The sequence below is a fragment of the Fringilla coelebs genome (assembly GCF_963513975.1).
Source record: "Fringilla coelebs genome assembly, chromosome: 3".
Taxonomy (NCBI): domain Eukaryota; kingdom Metazoa; phylum Chordata; class Aves; order Passeriformes; family Fringillidae; genus Fringilla; species Fringilla coelebs.
Window position 1 is genome coordinate 73,107,841 of NC_140030.1, and position 17,838 is coordinate 73,125,678.

At 44.4% G+C, this 17,838-nt stretch overlaps 2 protein-coding genes across 3 annotated transcripts; one reads left to right on the forward strand and one right to left on the reverse strand.

Moving 5' to 3' along the window:
* The first annotated feature begins 63 nt into the window (after positions 1-63).
* Positions 64-4,749, forward strand: PDCD2 (programmed cell death 2). Of its 2 annotated transcripts, none has more exons than XM_084203146.1 (6): positions 64-478; positions 561-812; positions 1,213-1,341; positions 2,371-2,486; positions 3,701-3,817; positions 4,338-4,749. In XM_084203146.1, the coding sequence occupies exons 1-6, from the start codon at positions 178-180 to the stop codon at positions 4,500-4,502; spliced, it is 1,080 nt and encodes a 359-aa protein (XP_084059272.1). In that variant the 5' UTR covers positions 64-177; the 3' UTR covers positions 4,503-4,749. The 2 variants fall into 2 exon arrangements, with proteins under 2 accessions (XP_084059272.1, XP_084059271.1); XM_084203145.1 differs by having other exon boundaries at positions 65-478; positions 1,165-1,341.
* A 1,870-nt stretch (positions 4,750-6,619) lies between these two features.
* On the reverse strand, positions 6,620-16,308 carry TBP (TATA-box binding protein). Its single transcript, XM_084203292.1, has 8 exons — positions 16,225-16,308; positions 14,370-14,606; positions 13,383-13,714; positions 12,241-12,328; positions 10,111-10,202; positions 8,779-8,946; positions 8,390-8,484; positions 6,620-7,321 (listed from the first exon to the last, which is right to left on the reverse strand). Exons 2-8 carry the CDS (start codon positions 14,421-14,423, stop codon positions 7,242-7,244), a joined length of 909 nt encoding a protein of 302 aa, XP_084059418.1. The 5' UTR covers positions 14,424-14,606; positions 16,225-16,308; the 3' UTR covers positions 6,620-7,241.
* Positions 16,309-17,838: the final 1,530 nt, after the last annotated feature.

The window sequence follows — 17,838 nt, forward strand, 5'->3', positions numbered from 1 at the left end:
TTTTATTTTCCCCACTCCGCTCCGGGCTGCCTCGTTACAAAGGCGGAGCCGGGGCAGGGGCGGAGCCCGGAGCGGAGCTGGCGGGGGCCGGCTGGGGCGGGGAGAGCGGGGCTGAGCCGGGGCCGGGCCGGCGCAGCGCCCGCCCCTCCCGGTGCCTGGCGGCCGACGGGAAGCGGCATGGCTCCCGGCGTGGAGCTGGGTTTCGCGGCGGTGGCGGAGGGCCCGGGCGGTGCCTGGCGGCTGCACAGCACCTACTTCCCCAGCAAGGTCGGGGGGCGGCCGGCGTGGCTGGGCGAGGCCGGGCTGCCGGGCCCCGCCGCTCTGCGCTGCGGCCGCTGCCAGCAGCCCTGCGCCTTCCTGCTCCAGCTGTACGCGCCGCTGCCGGGCCGCCCCGACGCCTTCCACCGCACCCTCTTCGTATTCGCCTGCCGCGGCCCCGCCTGCTACCGCCTGGCGGGCCCGTGCGGGCCCTTCCGCGGTGAGGCGCGGGGACGCTGGTGGGGGGGACGGGGCGAGGGCCGCCGGCCGCCGCCCCGTTGACCGGCGCGTCTCGCCCGCAGTGTTCCGGAACCAGCTGCCGCGGCGGAACGACACGTACTCCGAGGAGCCGCCCCCCGAGGAGCCGCCCCCGGGCCCGGCCCCCGCGCTCCCGCGGCGGCTGGGCAGCGGCGCCGCGCTCTGCCGCGTCTGCGGCTGCCTCGGGCCGCGCTGCTGCGGGCGCTGCCGCCGCGCCGCCTACTGCGGGCCCGAGCACCAGGCGCTGGACTGGCGGCGCGGGCACCGCCGCTCCTGCGGGCAGCACGGCGCCGGAGGTGGGTCCGCGGCCAACGGGGCCTCTGCAACCGGGGAACTGACACGAGTGCCAGCTGTGGTTACTACCACCGAGCTGCCGACCCGCAGCTCTCGAGTTCTTAAATGCTGCTGCTAACACTGTTTGGTCTGCCTTCCACGCCACTTGGATTTACAGAAGTTCAAAGCAACAGGACGCCTGTTGCAGTTTTCCACTGTCCTTAACGTAACAGTGTTTCTTCACGTCGGGTCTAGCAGTGATGTAAATCTTTGTTGCTCGTGCAATGTTTCTGCTATGTAGTTTGCCGTGTAGCTTTTGGGGAGAAGGACGTGAAATACGAGATGATATGGTGGTGTCTGTCTTCTGTTTTCTAGATGACTCGGCAGATGCAATTCCAGAGCATAACGAATTCCTTTTTCCAGAATATGAAATCTTGATAGAACCTGAGGAACCAGAATTTCCTGCTGACAGCACTGATGATGAACGAGGAGCTGAAGATACATCAAAGGATGCAAAAGAACAAGAGGAACTTGGAGCCGCAGGCACTGCAGGTCAGAAATAAAATGCTGCCTGTAATTCTTCCCAGTTATACCATATCTTTAAAATATTAAATGCTGTGGTTTTTAAGTGTTCCTTGTAAACTTCTGATGAAAAAAGGCTAAATGTGCGGTCATTTGCAATGCTAGTTTGTTTTAGACATCCCATAATATAAGTTGCTTTTATGGGAGAGACTTACTAAGCTCTGACCCCAGGAGCTGTTGAAGCAGCTGTTGCTGCAGATAGCTCGGAGTTACACTGTGTCCCTGTGTGCTTCCAGTAGGTCAGGAACATCTCAAGTGAGAAGGACACGACTGAGCACCTGCTGCTGGATGCTGTTGAAATCAGGAGATGGTTAGATTGAACTAAGTCAAGCCAAGCCAATTTGTCACTTTATGGAAAATAAAATTTCTCCTCTGTGCTAGCAGAAAACTGCTTTTAGGATGTTTTGACTGACTTTGAATGAAGCAGTTAAGTGCAGGCTCCTTCCTCCCTGCTCCCCCTAAATTCACAATGGGTTTGCTGCAACCACACTGGCTTTGAACACACCCAGGGTGGAGAGTTTGTGGTGGTGCCAGGGAAGGATGCTGGGTTCCTGGTGGTCCCTTACTGTGGTCCAAAGCTGTCTCAAGTGTTTTGTGCCCCCAGTTCATGTGGCTGTTGGAGTGTAACAGATACACTCTTCAGTGCTAAAAACTGAAGTCTGGCACATACGCAGCACATGGGCCTTTTTCAAATGTGGTGTCCTGAAGGTTCTGTAGTCTCAGTGATACCTGCTGGGGGCCATAAACTTCAGTAGATTAATTCCTTCCCTTTCCAGTATTCCAGTACTGACATCTCTGTTTAAAATACAACTAAAACTATAAATGGACCTGTGTGTGACCAAATCTTAACATGCCATGAAAAGAAAAAAATCTTAGATTTATGCCAGGAATGGCTTACAAAGCAAAAATAAATTTACACATGCTAATACTGTTTTTAATTTTTAGTGTCTTCTATCAGCCTTCTATCAGTAAGTTTTACTGTTCTTTTTTCTTGCTTAGACGAAGCATTTCAGTCCTTAGATGAAGAGACATTGGAAGCAATGGCAAAACATGAGACTGAAGAAGAAAAGATCTTCCAAGTGTTTAAAAAACAAGTAGCTGCTGAGCCAGAGCAGGTCAGAAGATGAGGCAGCCTTTGAAAGTAGTGGTTCTGACACTGCATCCTGCTGCACCTGCAACATTTTGTACCTGGTTAGAAATGGGGATGCCTCCTCATCCTCCACACACCTAACCCACACACTCTCACCTTCCTTATGTAGTGAACTTAATTCATGCTGAAGTAAGAGTTTAGCACCTGCTCAGCCACCCTAAACAGCTGCTGGTCAGGATGAGGTGGCACGAGGGTGCTGAATCCCCCACAGTGTGGAAGGAGCCACCACCCTGTGAACGTGGTTCCAACCAAAGGACCAAACCACTGCACTGTTCCCCAGCCTGCAGCTCTTTTGGCCTTCCTTCTCAGCAGAACAAAAACTGCAGAGAAGAGCTCTGTCCCTGTCACCAGCTGCATTGGGGGTGGCTTGGCTGTTTTTAGGGTTGAAGGATGGCTTTAGAATTTCCACTATTTAAAACAGAAATCTTCTCCCACTCATGCTATTTCTTATTACTGCAAACGGCTAAAAAGCTACATTGTGAAACAAAACCATGGTCTCTGGTTTCATTCAGAGAAGACAGTCCTAAATCCATCAAACCGGTGAAGAAGAAATTCTCTCCATGTTTTGCCTGGTAGCTGAGGGGTTAAGGTACACACTCAGAAAGTAGGAGACTTTGAGTCTGTTCCCTTCTCTGCCTTAGGTATGTGCCTCACTCTCTCTGACCATCTCTCTACTGACTGATCTGTCCAAGTGTTCTTTTGCTGATAATGTGTGATTTGCTAGTAACTGAAAACCAAGGATATGTCTGAAAATACCTTGAACATTAGGCTAGTCTGCTTGTATTTAGATGCAGAACTGCAGACAGAAAGATCTGTATTGCATTCCTAACTGTGTGCAGGTCTGTGTGCTAATTCTCCCGCTGCTCTTTCTCTGTCCTAAGACTGTAACATACACAACCTTGCATTTCTGGGTGCCTTGGTTAGGGAATTACAAATCACTGCAGATGATCCCTGGATCACTGTAAAAATATGATATGAATACTTGCATGATTCACATAGTTAAGAAAACTCATATAAGCAACCTGTCTTATTTAGAATGCTGCATTTGCAAATATTTTGCTATGGTTATTAGAGAACTGACCTTTTTCTGCTCTATCTACAGCTTTGTGTCACTAAACATCTATTTTATTACAAGATGAAAGGATAGTCACAAGAACTTAAATTTCCGCTGTGTTTCAGATTATTAGATACTGCAGAGGAGGAGAAGGTCCACTCTGGGTGTCAGGTGAAAACAGGCCTGAAGAAAAAGATATCCCAAATTGCGTATGTGGTGCCAAAAGGATATTTGAATTCCAGGTATGTAAGCTCACTTAAAAATAATACAGGTAATTTATTTCCGACTCAGGATCTAATTGTAAAGGTGTTGGCTTGTAATTTGAGCTAGAAGGTTGAAGCTGCAACAAACTAACTACACTAAATGATTGTACAGAGCTTTTATTTACTCTTATAAGTGCTTTTTCAATTAATTATGTCCATTATAAATATGTTTGGCTGGAAGCATTCAGCTGTAGAACTTTGAATGCTATAGGTGTATGTATGGTGGACACAATGTCATGGAAAGGCAAAACATAGTTACTAATGGAATTTCAAATGGTGGGAGGCTCACAAATCAGGCAAGTCTTATAAGGCCAAACAAAACTTACCTAGAATTCCAAATTTGGTTTATTTGAGCTGCTGTATACATAGTAGCTTCATATGGGATTTTGGTGTAAGAGAATATAAATTCTTACACCAAACGCAGGACTGTTCTTCAGGAGAAGGGGGGAGAGGGAAGAAGTCTGTGGCCTGCCTCTAAACCTTTTGGTTTTCCTTGAAGATTATGCCACAGCTCCTGAATCACCTTCAGGTTGACAGCCTTGGAGAGAGCATTGACTGGGGAACGCTGGTGGTGTACACTTGTGCTGACAGCTGTGGTGGGGGAAGTGAATACCTGGAAGAGTTCATATGGAAACAAGACTATTCCATGGGCTGTACTTTATGAAGTTGAGTCATCCAAATGGAATACTTGATTTGTTTCACTGCATCTCTGCACTATGCAAAGAGGTAGTTGAACCGAAGTCACTGATAACAGTGCATCTTGTAACAGTGATAAAACTGCTGCAACTAGACCTTGACAGCCTCTCTTGTGCTCCAGAGGAGCTTTTACTTCAACCTGGTAATGAAGCCAGATGCATTTGTTCAGAAAGCTTCATTTCAAATGTCATTTCTGGAAGTTCATTAAATAAAGATGAAAAACTTTTGGATTTGTGAAATTATCTTTTGTTGGTAATGGAACTTCAAAAACTTAAAAGATTGTAGTCTGTCAGAATTTTCATTGGGCTACTCAAAAATTAACATTCATTCAAAGAAAAGCAGACTACTGTAAACCCACTTGCGGGCTTATGTTGAAGAGCTGTACAGCAGTCGACTAAGACAAAGCTGCATAACCTTTTGCTGTGGAATTTAAATCCGCTTCCCTTTCTCAGCACGTACACTAAACCTAGCTTGAGAGTTTGTCACATGTTCTGAGTGATTGAGATAAAATGCACAAAAATTAAGTGTTTTATCTGACTTTAAAACTATTAGCCGCATGCAGAAGTAGTTTAACTCTGTTACCTGGTGTAGAAGCAGTTTAAACAAATTCAGCCCTATCAGAACACATTTGTCTTGTTACACACTGCCTGTAGCAGCAGATTTTCAGGCTGAATTGTACCTTAAGTCTGCCATAATTGGTGAAGTTTAAAAATAAGTGTCCTCTGCAGGGATTCTTCCACTGTATGACTGCCATATAGCTGAGGCAAGAGAATAGTGAAACCATAAGGCTGAGCTTTGCTGTGGTAATTGCTTAACTATTCCTATGGCTATGGCAATATTTGCAGAGAAGGCTTTTTTGTGTGTTTCCCTATAGAATTGACTTCAGTTACATATTCCCTTACCCTGCTCCAGCCATTCATGGCTGCTTACCTGTGACTCTGTGGGGTCCACTGTGGGGTTTTTGAAATCATTTAGGTGTTGAAAGTATTCAAATAAGCAGGCAGAGAATGCTGTACCTGGAAATGGTTTTGTTATCACAGGACTTAATTTCTAGCAGAGTAGTTTGAAGCCCTGGTCTGTGCTGTGAAAGAGCAAACTGTCTCAAGTCACTGTAGTACAGCTCAACTGATTTTGTTGACTGTCCTATGGTTTTCTAAGGGCTTCATGCTTTCTGAAGAGTTTTGCATGTAAGTTGGTAATAGTAACAGGTCCTGCAAAAGCATGGACAGCCATACAGTTACAGCCAAGAGCTCTCAGGAACATTCATGAGTTCACAGCACAGAGTGGCACAGCACTGAAGGCAACACAGTGCTTGAGTATATCCTGCACAGCTGCATTAATAAACAGCATCTTTCTGGTAAGAGCCATGAAACCAGTCATTATAACACCTGGAGTGTCACTGGTATAGAGAGAGGACTGAAGATTAAGGTCACTCAGGATGTGCAAATGGAGCAGTATCAAAGCCAGCCAAAACTTAATTTTGTCTGGAACGAAACACCAACTTAGAAATGAGACCATTGTTTACATTTGGGTTAGTTTCAGATAAAAGCTGTTTGAAATTATGTGTAAGTCATAGAGATGTTATTATTCCTGGAAATTTACTGAAGGAAAAAAAAAGTTTATTTTTAGCTCTGAGCCTATTAGGCTTCAAGCATCTTTCAGACGGAAGATTATGTACATGCTGACTCCAGGTAGAAGGGCTTTGACATTTTACAGGAACACTAATATAGTGAGGCTGTCACAGCTGGTAAAATACAAAGGTAGTAATTTAAAGAAATTCTAGAAGCTAAGCAGGGATCTATTGTTTCAGTCAAGTGCAGCTATTTAAGACTTGACTATATCCATCTATGGAACATAAGGCAACACATACTCAAACACAAGCTTCTTTAGCCAGTCATCTCTTTTGCTTTAACATATTGGAGACATTCAAGGTAGACTTTGCCAAAGATGTGACTGCTGGTAAGCAAGCCAGAGCACTGCTAAGATTCTCTCAAAACAACATGTCACTTATAGCAGTGCATCTGCTTTTAAAAAACCTATTAAATAAAAAAAGTAATTCAATGTATTTCATTCTACCAGCTGGGTAATTTTAAAATTTATTAAGACAGTTCCCATAGTTGTATAAACAGGGTTTATTGTACATGTGGAGTTGAAGAAGGAAAGAGAAGAAAGGTATATATTATATATATATGTACAGTGAGCCATTTTAATTAATAAATTTATTCTATCTTGCTTAATACTGGAAAGAGGGAATGTGTCTGGCACCAAAGAAATTTAAAATTGAAAAAATTTAAAAGCTAAAGTTCTGAAAATTATAAAAACCATGGTCTTATGGAAGGAACTTAAAACATATATACATGGCAATTAAAGTGGTTTATACACTGAGTGACACAGTCGCATTTGTCTTTAAACCAACTTACAGATTTTCTATTAATAGAACTGGCATTAAAACTATTTAAAAGCTAGAATATAAATAAAAGTTGGAGGGGCTGCTCCAGGAACAGCCCAGTAAAGCAACTCACAGTAACTCAGTAGACATATTCAAGAAAACAGTTCCCCTTGAGCATCAGGGAAGTAGGCACTAACTGGGAAATAGTCCAAGTCCTGGTGTTGCAGTTGCACTGGAAGTCCGTTTCTTGTTACTGCTGTGCCATACACAATACCTTTTAAAATATAACCCTGATTTCTCTGAAACGTGTAGAAACTGTTACGTTGTCTTTCTGAATCCCTTTAAAATAGGATAGATGTTTTCAAATGCTTCATAGATTTCTGCTCGTACTTTAGCACCTGGAAAAAGAGAAGGGATTCAATTAGTTTGTACCTTTCACCAAATACTTAATTTTAGCTTTTAGAATGTGTGTTTGAATGCAACTCTATATAAAACCTACTTGTATCCACAAATCTCCATTTTTACAATCCTTTTTAACACATTTCATAGAGAGCTTACATTACCAGCCTTCTCTGTTTAATCTGACAACTGCTAAAACTTTCACTAGCATCTCTGTGATGATGCTATGTTGCAAATGGAATTTTCATATACATGATTTCCACAGGAGACCCAACAAAAAGCATAGCCCTGTAGGATGTTTGTGCAGAAAGGCCTAACTGGGGAGCTTTTTTTGAGAGTGTGAGTATCAGGGGAAGGAAGGTCTGGCAATGAAGACCACTGCAGAGAACTGCATTTCCCCACACTGCAGGGACATGATCCTTCTTTTGTCTGTGGGTCTTGTGGGTTTCTTCTTCCTAGTAAGACACAGCATGAGAAAAAATGGAGGGAGTAGGTTGAGCACCCAAGGTTGAGGATGTCCTAGAGCTCAAGTATCTCCCCTTCTTTGGCTGCCGTATCATAGAGCATGGCAGCAGCCTGCAACCCAGCTGCCAAAGAAAAGCTAGCTCAGTCACATGCTCAGACAAAGAAACAGTCTTTCAGATTTTGCCACAGATCACCTGCATACTTACAGCTTTTTGGGCACCTGCACACCTGACTAGGGTTCATGATGATTGTTCCTTTATAACAAAGCCTGGTGCTGAGCCCTCAAGAAAACCTGGTCCGACTGTGTGAGTGGAGTGTGTAGGGAGTCAAGCAGGATACCTGCTGGCTTCGCTGGAGCTGCCCACTGCCAACAGGCTTTGGTCCTGCTGCAGCTGGTCTGGCTCTGATTGGCAGGGTGGCTGCTGGATGGCTGCACAGGGAAGTTTCCTTAACATCACCATCCAGGAAATACTCTATTAAGTCTCCTTTCTCAGTACTGTCATCTCTAAAGGAAAAGTACCTGGCAGCTTATGTATCCCTGTCTGTTCTCTGTCCTACAGTCTAAATCTCACCTCTTGGAGTAAGATACTGTCTTCACTTACCAGTTAAAACCACTTTTCCAGAAACAAAAATAAGCAGAACAATTCTTGGCTTAATCATTCTGTAGATTAAGCCAGGAAACAATTCCGGCTCGTAGCTGCAAGAGAAGAGAGTGTGTTTAAATGTGCTTACAGACTCATGTTCCACCCTATCTTCTGGGCCCACTCTAGGACTGGGCAGAGCAGATGTAGACTTCCCTGAAACCTGGGGAGGGTAGCAGGGAACATCATTTTGACAGGTTCACATTGGGCAGCCTCAGTTACACCTGAGGCAGTGCAGAGATGGGAACAAAGATGCAGATTTCCCTGTGGTGCAAGGGAATAATCAAAACAGATGTCACCTTCTAAGATAGTATGCAACAAGAATGAAACATAAACAAGCCTTTTTTTACCTGCTGAACTGCTGGTGTGTGAGTACCAATCCTTCCAGTCTGATGGGAAATTTCACATCACAGCTGCCAACCATATTCTGAATTTTAAAATCCAAAAATTTTGCAGGAAAACCCAGTTTCTGAACAACTCTTGCATACTTCCTTGCAGCCAGTCTGGATTGCTCCTCACTGAAGTGAGAAAAGGATACCCGTATTACCGCCTCAGTTAAGTATTACTTCAAGCAAACAGCATTAAACCACAAATACCTAACTGGGGAAAAAACTCTGTGTGAAGGGAGAGGGGAGTTCACATGCAAAATTTTTACATCCAAAATTAACAACTAGCACTGATTGGTTTTCGTGCCAATTTTGGTAATAGGCTCCTGGACACCGTTAGTGTTGCATTCACTATTCATGAGACACAAAACAGTAAATTATAAATCCATACCTTTTACATTTTTAAAATATTGACCAGAGTCCCTCTAATGCGACCATTACTTAAGATTAAGTACTTAAGATTAGATTGTTACTTAAGATTTCACTGTGGAACAACCTTGAACCACTACTGCTAGAAAATACATATTTCTATAAAAATCTGTCAACTGGCAAAATTTTCTGCTTGATTCAGCCCAGGCATTCAAACATGGGTTTTTAATACAACTGCACAGCCTTACCCACTGTTGCAGAATTCAGTTTGCTTCAGGTTTGTAAACAGCTGAGAATCTTTTGCCAATGCAGAGTAAGACAACTTGAATTTCAAGTGTCACCAGGCAGAGAAAATGTTTTCCTGTACAGATCTATTCATTCATCTCTGCTCATTAGTTTATTCCTTCTGGATTCCTAGCAGACTTCTTCGGAGCAGAATTTCTCCTGCCCACCAGAGTTAAACTTATGTTTAGTTTTCAATTCTTGTCCTTCAATGAGCATGTTAAGAACAGATCAGACTACAGGAACCAGATATTTGGAGCTCTTGTCCTGTGATGAATGAAGCTATTCAAATATAAAATCTTTCTCTCACTATCCTTACAATTTAAGCAGTTCCAATGCATAGTTGCTGAATTTTTTTAATTATTAGAAAAAGCAGATAACTGTAAGGCCAAAAAAATTGAATATAATAACCTCTGCAAACCAGTTTATCAGACTGAATGCAAGCACTTCCGAAATAGAACTACCATTTCCCCACAAGTCTCTTCAACCATAAACAAGCATTTTCTGTAGAAATGTGTATAATCTGAGGTAACTGTGAGGCAAGATTAGTTGTACCTGTATAATTTTGATGTGTCTACATAAACAAGCATCATGGTAATGAGAAAAGACAGCCTGAGTTAGTTTGCTCATAATGCCTAAACATACCTTTTTGCTCCTGTGCACACCATTTTTCCAGAGCTGAATATCAGTGCAGTAGTACGTGGTTCTCTTATTCTCATAATAACAGCAGCAAAACGCTGAAGTGTGAGCATTGAGACTGTTAGTGATACACTGCTATCATCACTACATTAAAATCAAATCTGCATCATCTAAGTTGCACTGCAGTGCAAGGAAAACTACGGTCAAACATACTTACAAATCACTCAAAGTTTACTTGAAATGCTTAAACCGTAAGTACCTTCAAGCACACACACTGAGAGGTAGAGCCAGGCAGGAAGGATATTTACCACTGCACTCCTGTTTATCTCTCATTACTATATATCATTACTATATATGCATATATATAAAAAACCATATGTATGTAACATATAAATAACGCTAACATTTGCATCAGAGCAATAGAAACAATTTTAAAAAATTCTTCCATATGTGTTGAAATTTTATCTCTTATAAGTAGGATGGAAGACTATCCAAAAAAAAAATGGACAGTGTTACAATACCAGCAAACAGAACAGCTGGAGATCAAAGTCCTGTGTAAACAGAAGTCACCTCAGCTAACACTGTAGGACACAGCAGCCTGATTAGCTCTAGCTTTTTATTCTCAGTGAGCATTTCCAAATATTTTTAAATTCCTTGAAGCAAGAGATATTGGAAACTGAGGTGGGCACAAGCACACACACACGCATGCACAAAAAAATAAACTTCTGTTTGTTATATTTAACTTGGAACAGCTCACCCTGCAGTCCCATGAATTGTTCTGCTGACATAACCAAGGCGTAGCGTGGGTTACCCAACAGCACATTTGTCAAAATATGACTTAAATAATATAGCCAAGCAACATCTTTCTTTGATAGATGAATCCACTGACTAAATGTCAGGAGTGTGTTATATAACCCTTCTATCCCTCTGCCATGGAAAACAGTGTTTCGTATTGATTCTTCTAGCCTACAAATTTTACACAGCCACCTACCCCCTACATTAGGAGTTACCAAGGCATGCTCAAATTTTTGCTGCACTAATATCTTACTCACAATTATGTAACAGCATCACTGGTATAAACTTACAGTAAGAGTCATTTATCAAATATGCCTGCATGTGTGCTTTAACCTTTAAGAGCAAAGTTCAGGTCAACTGCAGCAAAATACTAAATGCTAAAACAAGAAAAACACACACACCCCAGGAAAACTGAAGCCTTCCCAAGACAAGCCAATTCAACTATGCAACATCTAAACTTTATTATTAGTGTCCAGCTCCTGTTGTTGCAAAGATAACATTTTCAAGAGGAGCCACCCAAAAGAAACATGAAGCAACATTACTTTTTGATTTAATGCTCCAGGTCCTTTGCTGTTGTTCAGATTTCCCAAGCTAAAAAGACACCACTTATTTAGAACCCTACTACTATTAAGAAGCAGCAGGCAACTTTGAAGTCAGTATGCAAAAAAAATCAATTTAATTGATTTTGTTTTGATGCATTTTAATGTTCCACCAAGTTAGCTATCAGAAGCAATGAGGTGGCAGAAGTACTGGAGAACATGAGAGAACAGAGGGAAGTGAGACTATGAGAAATGAGTGAATGCCCTGTGACCGTAATAATTCCAGAGGAGCAGCTAGGTGGAGAAAACCAAAGCTCTGGCAGAAGTCCAGGATTTTAACTCTTCTTTCCTTTCTCCTTTTTGGGAGGTGGGGAACAAGATTTCATCATCAGACAATTCATGGTAATAAGCAAAAAGAGCTCACTGAGCACTACAAAAAAATATGCCCATATGAACAGCAGCAGAGGCCACCTCTACCACAAAAAGCTTGGGGAGGGTAGCAGAGAACATCATTTTGATAGGTTCACATTGGGCAGCTCAGTTACACACTGTTGGTTAGTACTACACTGTTGGTTAGGTTAATCTAACAACTTACAACCTGGTGCACATCACAGCTACCTTAGCAAAAAAATGCTTTTTACTAATTTGAATGTCCTAAGTTTATTAAGATTTCCCTTTTAACTACAGTATAAAACTGCATATATAGCAGGTAGGTTTTTCAGTCTATTGCAGCAGCCTGCAGCCACAACCTGTGCCTTTAATTTATCTGTTATAGGATAAACTCTTAATACATTTCTCTTACCTTGGGATTATATTCAGCATTTCGGGCACGAAGTGCAATAGTTTTCAGGTCAAGTTTGCAACCAAGATTCACTGTGGACACAATATTCCTGAAGACAGATCAGAGAAATATATTAAAAAAACAATAAGGAATTCATGTGTCTCCCTCACTTTTAACCAAGCCTAATAATTTTTTTTTAATTATTATTTTGTTTCTCCAAGTGAGTTTGAATGGCATCTTTCCTACTAACAAGAGCACCGAGCAGTGTTTTGGCTCAGGAACCTCCTTTTGTAGGGCAGAAGCTCCTAAGGCATAATTGCTGATTCCTCCTTATCAGTCAGCTATTATGAAAAGTGTCCCATGAGAAGAATCTCTATTTTAGTTTGGGAGGAAAAATTACTGATGCTGAGAGCCCTCACCACAATCAGGGAAGCTGCTGGAAACAGGAGAAAATGAGATAGTACCTTCTGAAACTTTCCTTGCTATGCCCTTCAAGGAGAAGGGTGCAAAACTAAGTGGGAATGACCCAGGTAAATGCATTGCCAGGAAATGGGATAGCAGGTATCCAAAAAGTTTAAAAAAGTTACTAGATAAAAAATTTTGTTTCCTGGGAAAACCCTGAAATATAAAGGTCCTCAGTGAGGGAAAAAGGTAAGAAAAATATGAGAAACTACTCTTTCAATTCATGGTATCAACCATTTCTTGTTGTCCCTCCATAAATTTCCGAAGTAGTCCCTCTAAAACTGAAGTTCACTAAAAATACTTCCATACCTGAACTTAGAACTAGTTCGAGCATTTTTTACTTTCTCACAAACTCAGTGTTAGGCAAGCATTGGAAAAGGAAAGATCTTGAACTCCTAAAGTGCAAGGAGTTAAAAATTATGATTGTGTTAAATGAAGACATATAACCCTCCACTGGTGCGCTCCAAAGATGTACCGTTGACAAATCACTAAGAAACTGTTTATATTACTAAGTGGTTGAGTAATGAAGCTAAGCTAAAAATAAAAGTAAAAATTACTCATATTGCTACAGGGGACACATAAATTCTCAGGTCCTCCCTTCCCACCAAAATGCAGTACCTAATTCCTGATGTGACTTTGGTCCTACGTCTTTAAAGGGCTATCTGAGAAAGGACATGATGCACTGACACACGGGCACTCACTGTAGTTGTGGCACTATGCCAGAGCTCTCTGATGCCGGTGTCGCAGGAGTTATTGGAGTCATTGGAGTCATTGGAGAAGAGTACAGAGGTGTGGTTCCTGGTAAAGGGGCTGTGGTAAGAGTCTGTGAATGGAAGAGCTGGGGGGTTTGACCAGACGTTCCCTGTGTCGCTTGCTGTGACGTGGATTGCTGTGCTGCTTGTTGCTGCTGCTGCTGCCGCTGCTGCTCCTCCAATATGGACAGACTGTTGGTGCTCTGGACAGGCTGCGGTGTCAGTCCTGTGCCATACGGCATCATCGGGCTGAAAATTGGAATTCCTGGAGTCATTGCACCCTACAGAAGAAAACATGACAGGAAAACCACAGATCGTGATGACTCCGTTTTGTTTTTAAGAGACAAAGTTTTCAGGAGGAGTCAAAAATAAATCTATGTTAGCCTAGTTGCTCCTATCAAACCTGAAGCATATAATAGTAAATCATTAAAATCAGAAAATCCTTGGAAATGCAGATGTTCTATAGAATAAAGTAGCACCCAAAGGAATCTAGGGAGCATAACATGCTTCTCACACTACCTTGCAAGCATGTCTCAGCTCTGACCCACAATTTAACTTGAAATTGTTTGAACACCAACTGTGCTCACTGTACCCACTGCATTCATAGCCCAGTAACAATCCATTACGTACATAGTTTAAGGAGCAACCACCAAAATTAAATTAATCTTTCCAACTTGTCAGTCGTGCTTCAGCTTAAGAGAAACCCCATTAAGAAATCCCACATATATTCCATGTATAAGAAACCACATGTTTCTTACACTTCTGAATATAGACATCAATGGTTTAAAAATTCTGCTTTATACTAGTATTATTCAATCCCTAGCAGAATTTTTGAGATCTGCAAACAAAAAAATGTGAAGCTAGATGCAAGAAAGAGAAAGCACTTTCATGAAGGAAATTCAAATCATAGTTACATTTTAAATAATTTGTTTTTACCTGAGGGGAGGCTAAGCCTTGAGCGTAGGGTGGCAAACTGTTGTTCTGATCCATGATTCCAGTTATTTCTTTGGTGAGGCCAGAAGTACTTCCTTCAATTAATTTAAATAAACTTCAAATCCTAGAGGTTTTTTAACCGTTTAAAACATTCCAGCAAAGCAGCTTTTAAAGCCAAGCTGAAAGTGTTAGGAAAACATCAGCTTCAGAGAAATATGAGTCTACAACACTAACCAAAGCCTGGAAAGAAAAAAAGGAATATCCTGAGAATAATACCTAAACACAAACCCAAAAGCAAACCTATTGGCTGCTGACTCAGATAAGAGACTCCCACGTACAAATACATATAAGAACGTTCACGGGTATGCACACATGCAGGCACAATCCATAAAAATAACCTTTTCCAGGCACACTCCATAGAAACTTTGCAGTGTGATTCTGCTGAAGTCCCTGGCAGGTCACCTGACTCACATGGGCAGGCTTCTGTCTAACCAAACCTTCCTGCACAAACAGCTCAAGCTGTAGATGCTCATTCTACTCCAAGCTTTCTTTAGCTGCAAAAGCACTGATTTTTTAAAGAATTTAATTCCCTTGACTACTAATTGAATTGCTTGTAAGTCTCTTCCTGGCCATTTTAAGGCTTGGGCTTTCAAAAATTACTTTTTTTCTTCTATGAGAAAAGCATCACACCTCAAATCACAGCTAGGAAAACCTCTCCCATCCAATTCCATAAACATAGCACTAGCAGACTTCAAACCGTAATGACGTGCATTTCATGAGGAAAAAAGAAATCTGTGAAAACCAATTTCAAGTACACAAGTGAAACATGCAATGATTTTCTCTCATTTTTTGACTATATTTCTGTTGCTGTGTTATGGAAATAAACAACAGAAGTGGAGAATTTAAATGTTATTATACCAACGATATAAAATATTATCCCATTAATTTGTAAGTTTCTTAATTATTGCTATGAAATACTCAAGGTCATTATTAGGCCAGAGGCTACCTCAAAATCTGAAGACAATCTATTCAGCCTCTCTATTTTTTAGGATATGAGAGCTTAGAATTACAATAATATTTACACTGCAGCTAGAAAGGCCTGCTTTTTTCCACCCATGACCATCCGACATTATCATCTTTACCTTCACCAAAGGTATCACACAGAGCATGCAGGCTTTACAACGTGGGTACATTAAAGGCCTAAACATTATTCTGGAAGAAACAAAGTCAACTCCTCGACAGCCTAGCTATTTAGTAAGAAGGCTGGATACCAGGCATGCCAAAACCTGCACCCAGGGCACCGACGACGCAGAGATCCCTCCTCCAGCCACTTAACGCGGCTTGCTCGGATCTCCACTACAAACGTCGGGCGACGTTTCGGTCCAGGGAACAGAGTCCAGAAGCCGGAGACAGCCCGGAGGAGGCCCCGACCCACTCCCGAGGCCCCTTTCGGGCTCGCCCCCAGCCACACGGCAGCGCTCGGCGTGCGGCCACAGCCTGCCCGCGCCCCCCAGCCCTCCTCGCTCGCCATCCACACCGGCCCCGGCCCCGCGCAGCCCCCGCCCGCCCTCGCAGGGTCCCGCCACTGCCCGCGCCCATCCCGCGGCCGGCGCCGCGGCCGCCGCTCGCCCCGAGCCGCGGCGGGGGACAGAAAGGCGGCCGCCGCCTCCGCGCCGCGGGAGCCCTTCCCCGCTTCCCCCGGCCGCGGCTCAGGCCGCCCCGGAGGTGCGGAGCGAGCCCGGCCCGCGCACCGTCTCCGCGCTCCAGGCCCGGCCTACCCCGCACCATCGCGCCCCACCGGCCCGGCCGCGGGCAGGGGGCGAGCGGCGGCCGCGGGGGAGCGGCGGGCACTCGGTACCTGGCGCTCGCTCCGCTCCCGCCGCGCTCCGCGCCCGCCGGAGCCCGGCCGCGCCCCGCCTCCGCGCCACCGGCGCGCCCGGCGCGTCACTTCCCGCCGCCAGCGGGACAAGAGCCTTCGCGGGGAGGAACCTTCCGAAATTAAACAAGGGCAAAGGCAGGGTCCTGCACCTGGAGCGGCGTAACCACATGCACCAGCACAGGCTGGGGCCAGCCTGCTGGGGGGCAGTTCTGTGGAGAAGGGCTCCTGGTGCAAACAGGCTGTCCATGAGCCAGCAGTGCCCTTGTGGCCAAGAAGGCCAGTGCTATCCTGGGATGCATTGGAAGAGCATCGCCACCAGGTCGATCCTGCCCCTCTACTCAGCCCTGGTGGGGCACATCTGGAGTGCTGTGTCCTGTTCTGGGCTCCTCAGGACAGGAGAGACGTGGAGCTCCTGGAGCAGATGGACTACAGAGATGATGAAGGGATTGGAGCATCCACTTATGAGGAAAGGCTGAGGGACCTGGGCCTGGTCAGCCTCAAGAAGAGAGGACTCAGAGGGGACCTCATAAATATCAATAAATATCTAAAGGGTGGGTGTGAAGAGGATTCATCCAGGCTCATCTTGGTGGTGCCAAGCAATAGGACAAGAGGCAACAGGCAGATACTGATGCACAGGAAGTTCGTCTGGATATGAGGAAGAACTTTCACTGTGCAGGTGACTGAGCACTGGAGCAGGTTGTCCTGAGAGGTTGTGGAGTCTCCCTCACTGGAGATGTTCAAGAACCATCCGGACACAGCCCTGTATCAGGTGCCCTAGGATGACCCTGCTTGAGCAGAAAGGTTGCCCCAGATGACCCCCTGTGGTGCCTTCCAGATCCTGTGAATCTGTGGGGTCCCTGGCAATGCACCAGGCCCTCGCAGAAGCTGTGGCTCCTCACACTGCAGCTGTGGAGAGTTCCGCACTGCTGTGCTGCTACCTGCAGATCTCACCGCTGTGTCTGCACAGTGCCCATGGAGACTGCAGCCACCACGGCTTTCCAAGCAGGGCAGCACGCTTCTCCCAAGGAGCACCGTGTGTCCCCTGCATCTCACTGTCCCCGCCCTGTACTCCCCTAGTACCTCTTCGAGCTTCTATCCTAGCCACTTGTGCCATGGTGCCTAGCACCACACCCCATGGCCCTGGTGAGACCCCATCTGGAGTACTCTGTCCTACTCATGAAAGACCTGGAGCTCTTGGAGCAAGTCCAGAGCAGAGCCACCAAGATGGTTAGGGGGAGGAAGCACAAGGAAAGGCTGAGATAATTTTGATTATTCAGCCTGGATAAGAGAAGGCTTCAGGGTGACCTACTAGAAAGGTGGAAAGGGACTTTTCACAAGAGCATGTAGTGACAGGACAAGGGGGAATGGCCTCAAACTGAAAGAGATGTTATAAATGAATTGACTCCGCAGCCAAATTAAAAAAAAAATTGACAAAGATTTATTCATTACAAATTGAAAAAAATCTGCCATAGCCAAGACAGCGTCAACTCCGGATATTGGCGCTGGGTGAACCTGGATCTGACTGACAGTGCCAGCGTTTCCCCGGAGGTTCGGAGGTTCACACCTATCCCTTCATGCGGCCTGCTTATATAC

Excerpts from the sequence above, each read along its gene's own strand:
- PDCD2 (XM_084203145.1), top strand. The coding sequence starts at position 178 with ATGGCTCCCGGCGTGGAGCTGGGTTTCGCGGCGGTGGCGGAGGGCCCG. Across the intron at positions 1,342-2,370 it reads TGGAGCCGCAGGCACTGCAG|ACGAAGCATTTCAGTCCTTA; the intron begins GTCAGAAATAAA and ends TTTCTTGCTTAG. Across the intron at positions 3,818-4,337 it reads AAAGGATATTTGAATTCCAG|ATTATGCCACAGCTCCTGAA; the intron begins GTATGTAAGCTC and ends TTTTCCTTGAAG.
- TBP (XM_084203292.1), bottom strand. The coding sequence starts at position 14,423 with ATGGATCAGAACAACAGTTTGCCACCCTACGCTCAAGGCTTAGCCTCC. Across the intron at positions 8,947-10,110 it reads GTGTGCACAGGAGCAAAAAG|TGAGGAGCAATCCAGACTGG; the intron begins GTATGTTTAGGC and ends TTCTCACTTCAG. Across the intron at positions 7,322-8,389 it reads TGGAAAAGTGGTTTTAACTG|GTGCTAAAGTACGAGCAGAA; the intron begins GTAAGTGAAGAC and ends CTCTTTTTCCAG.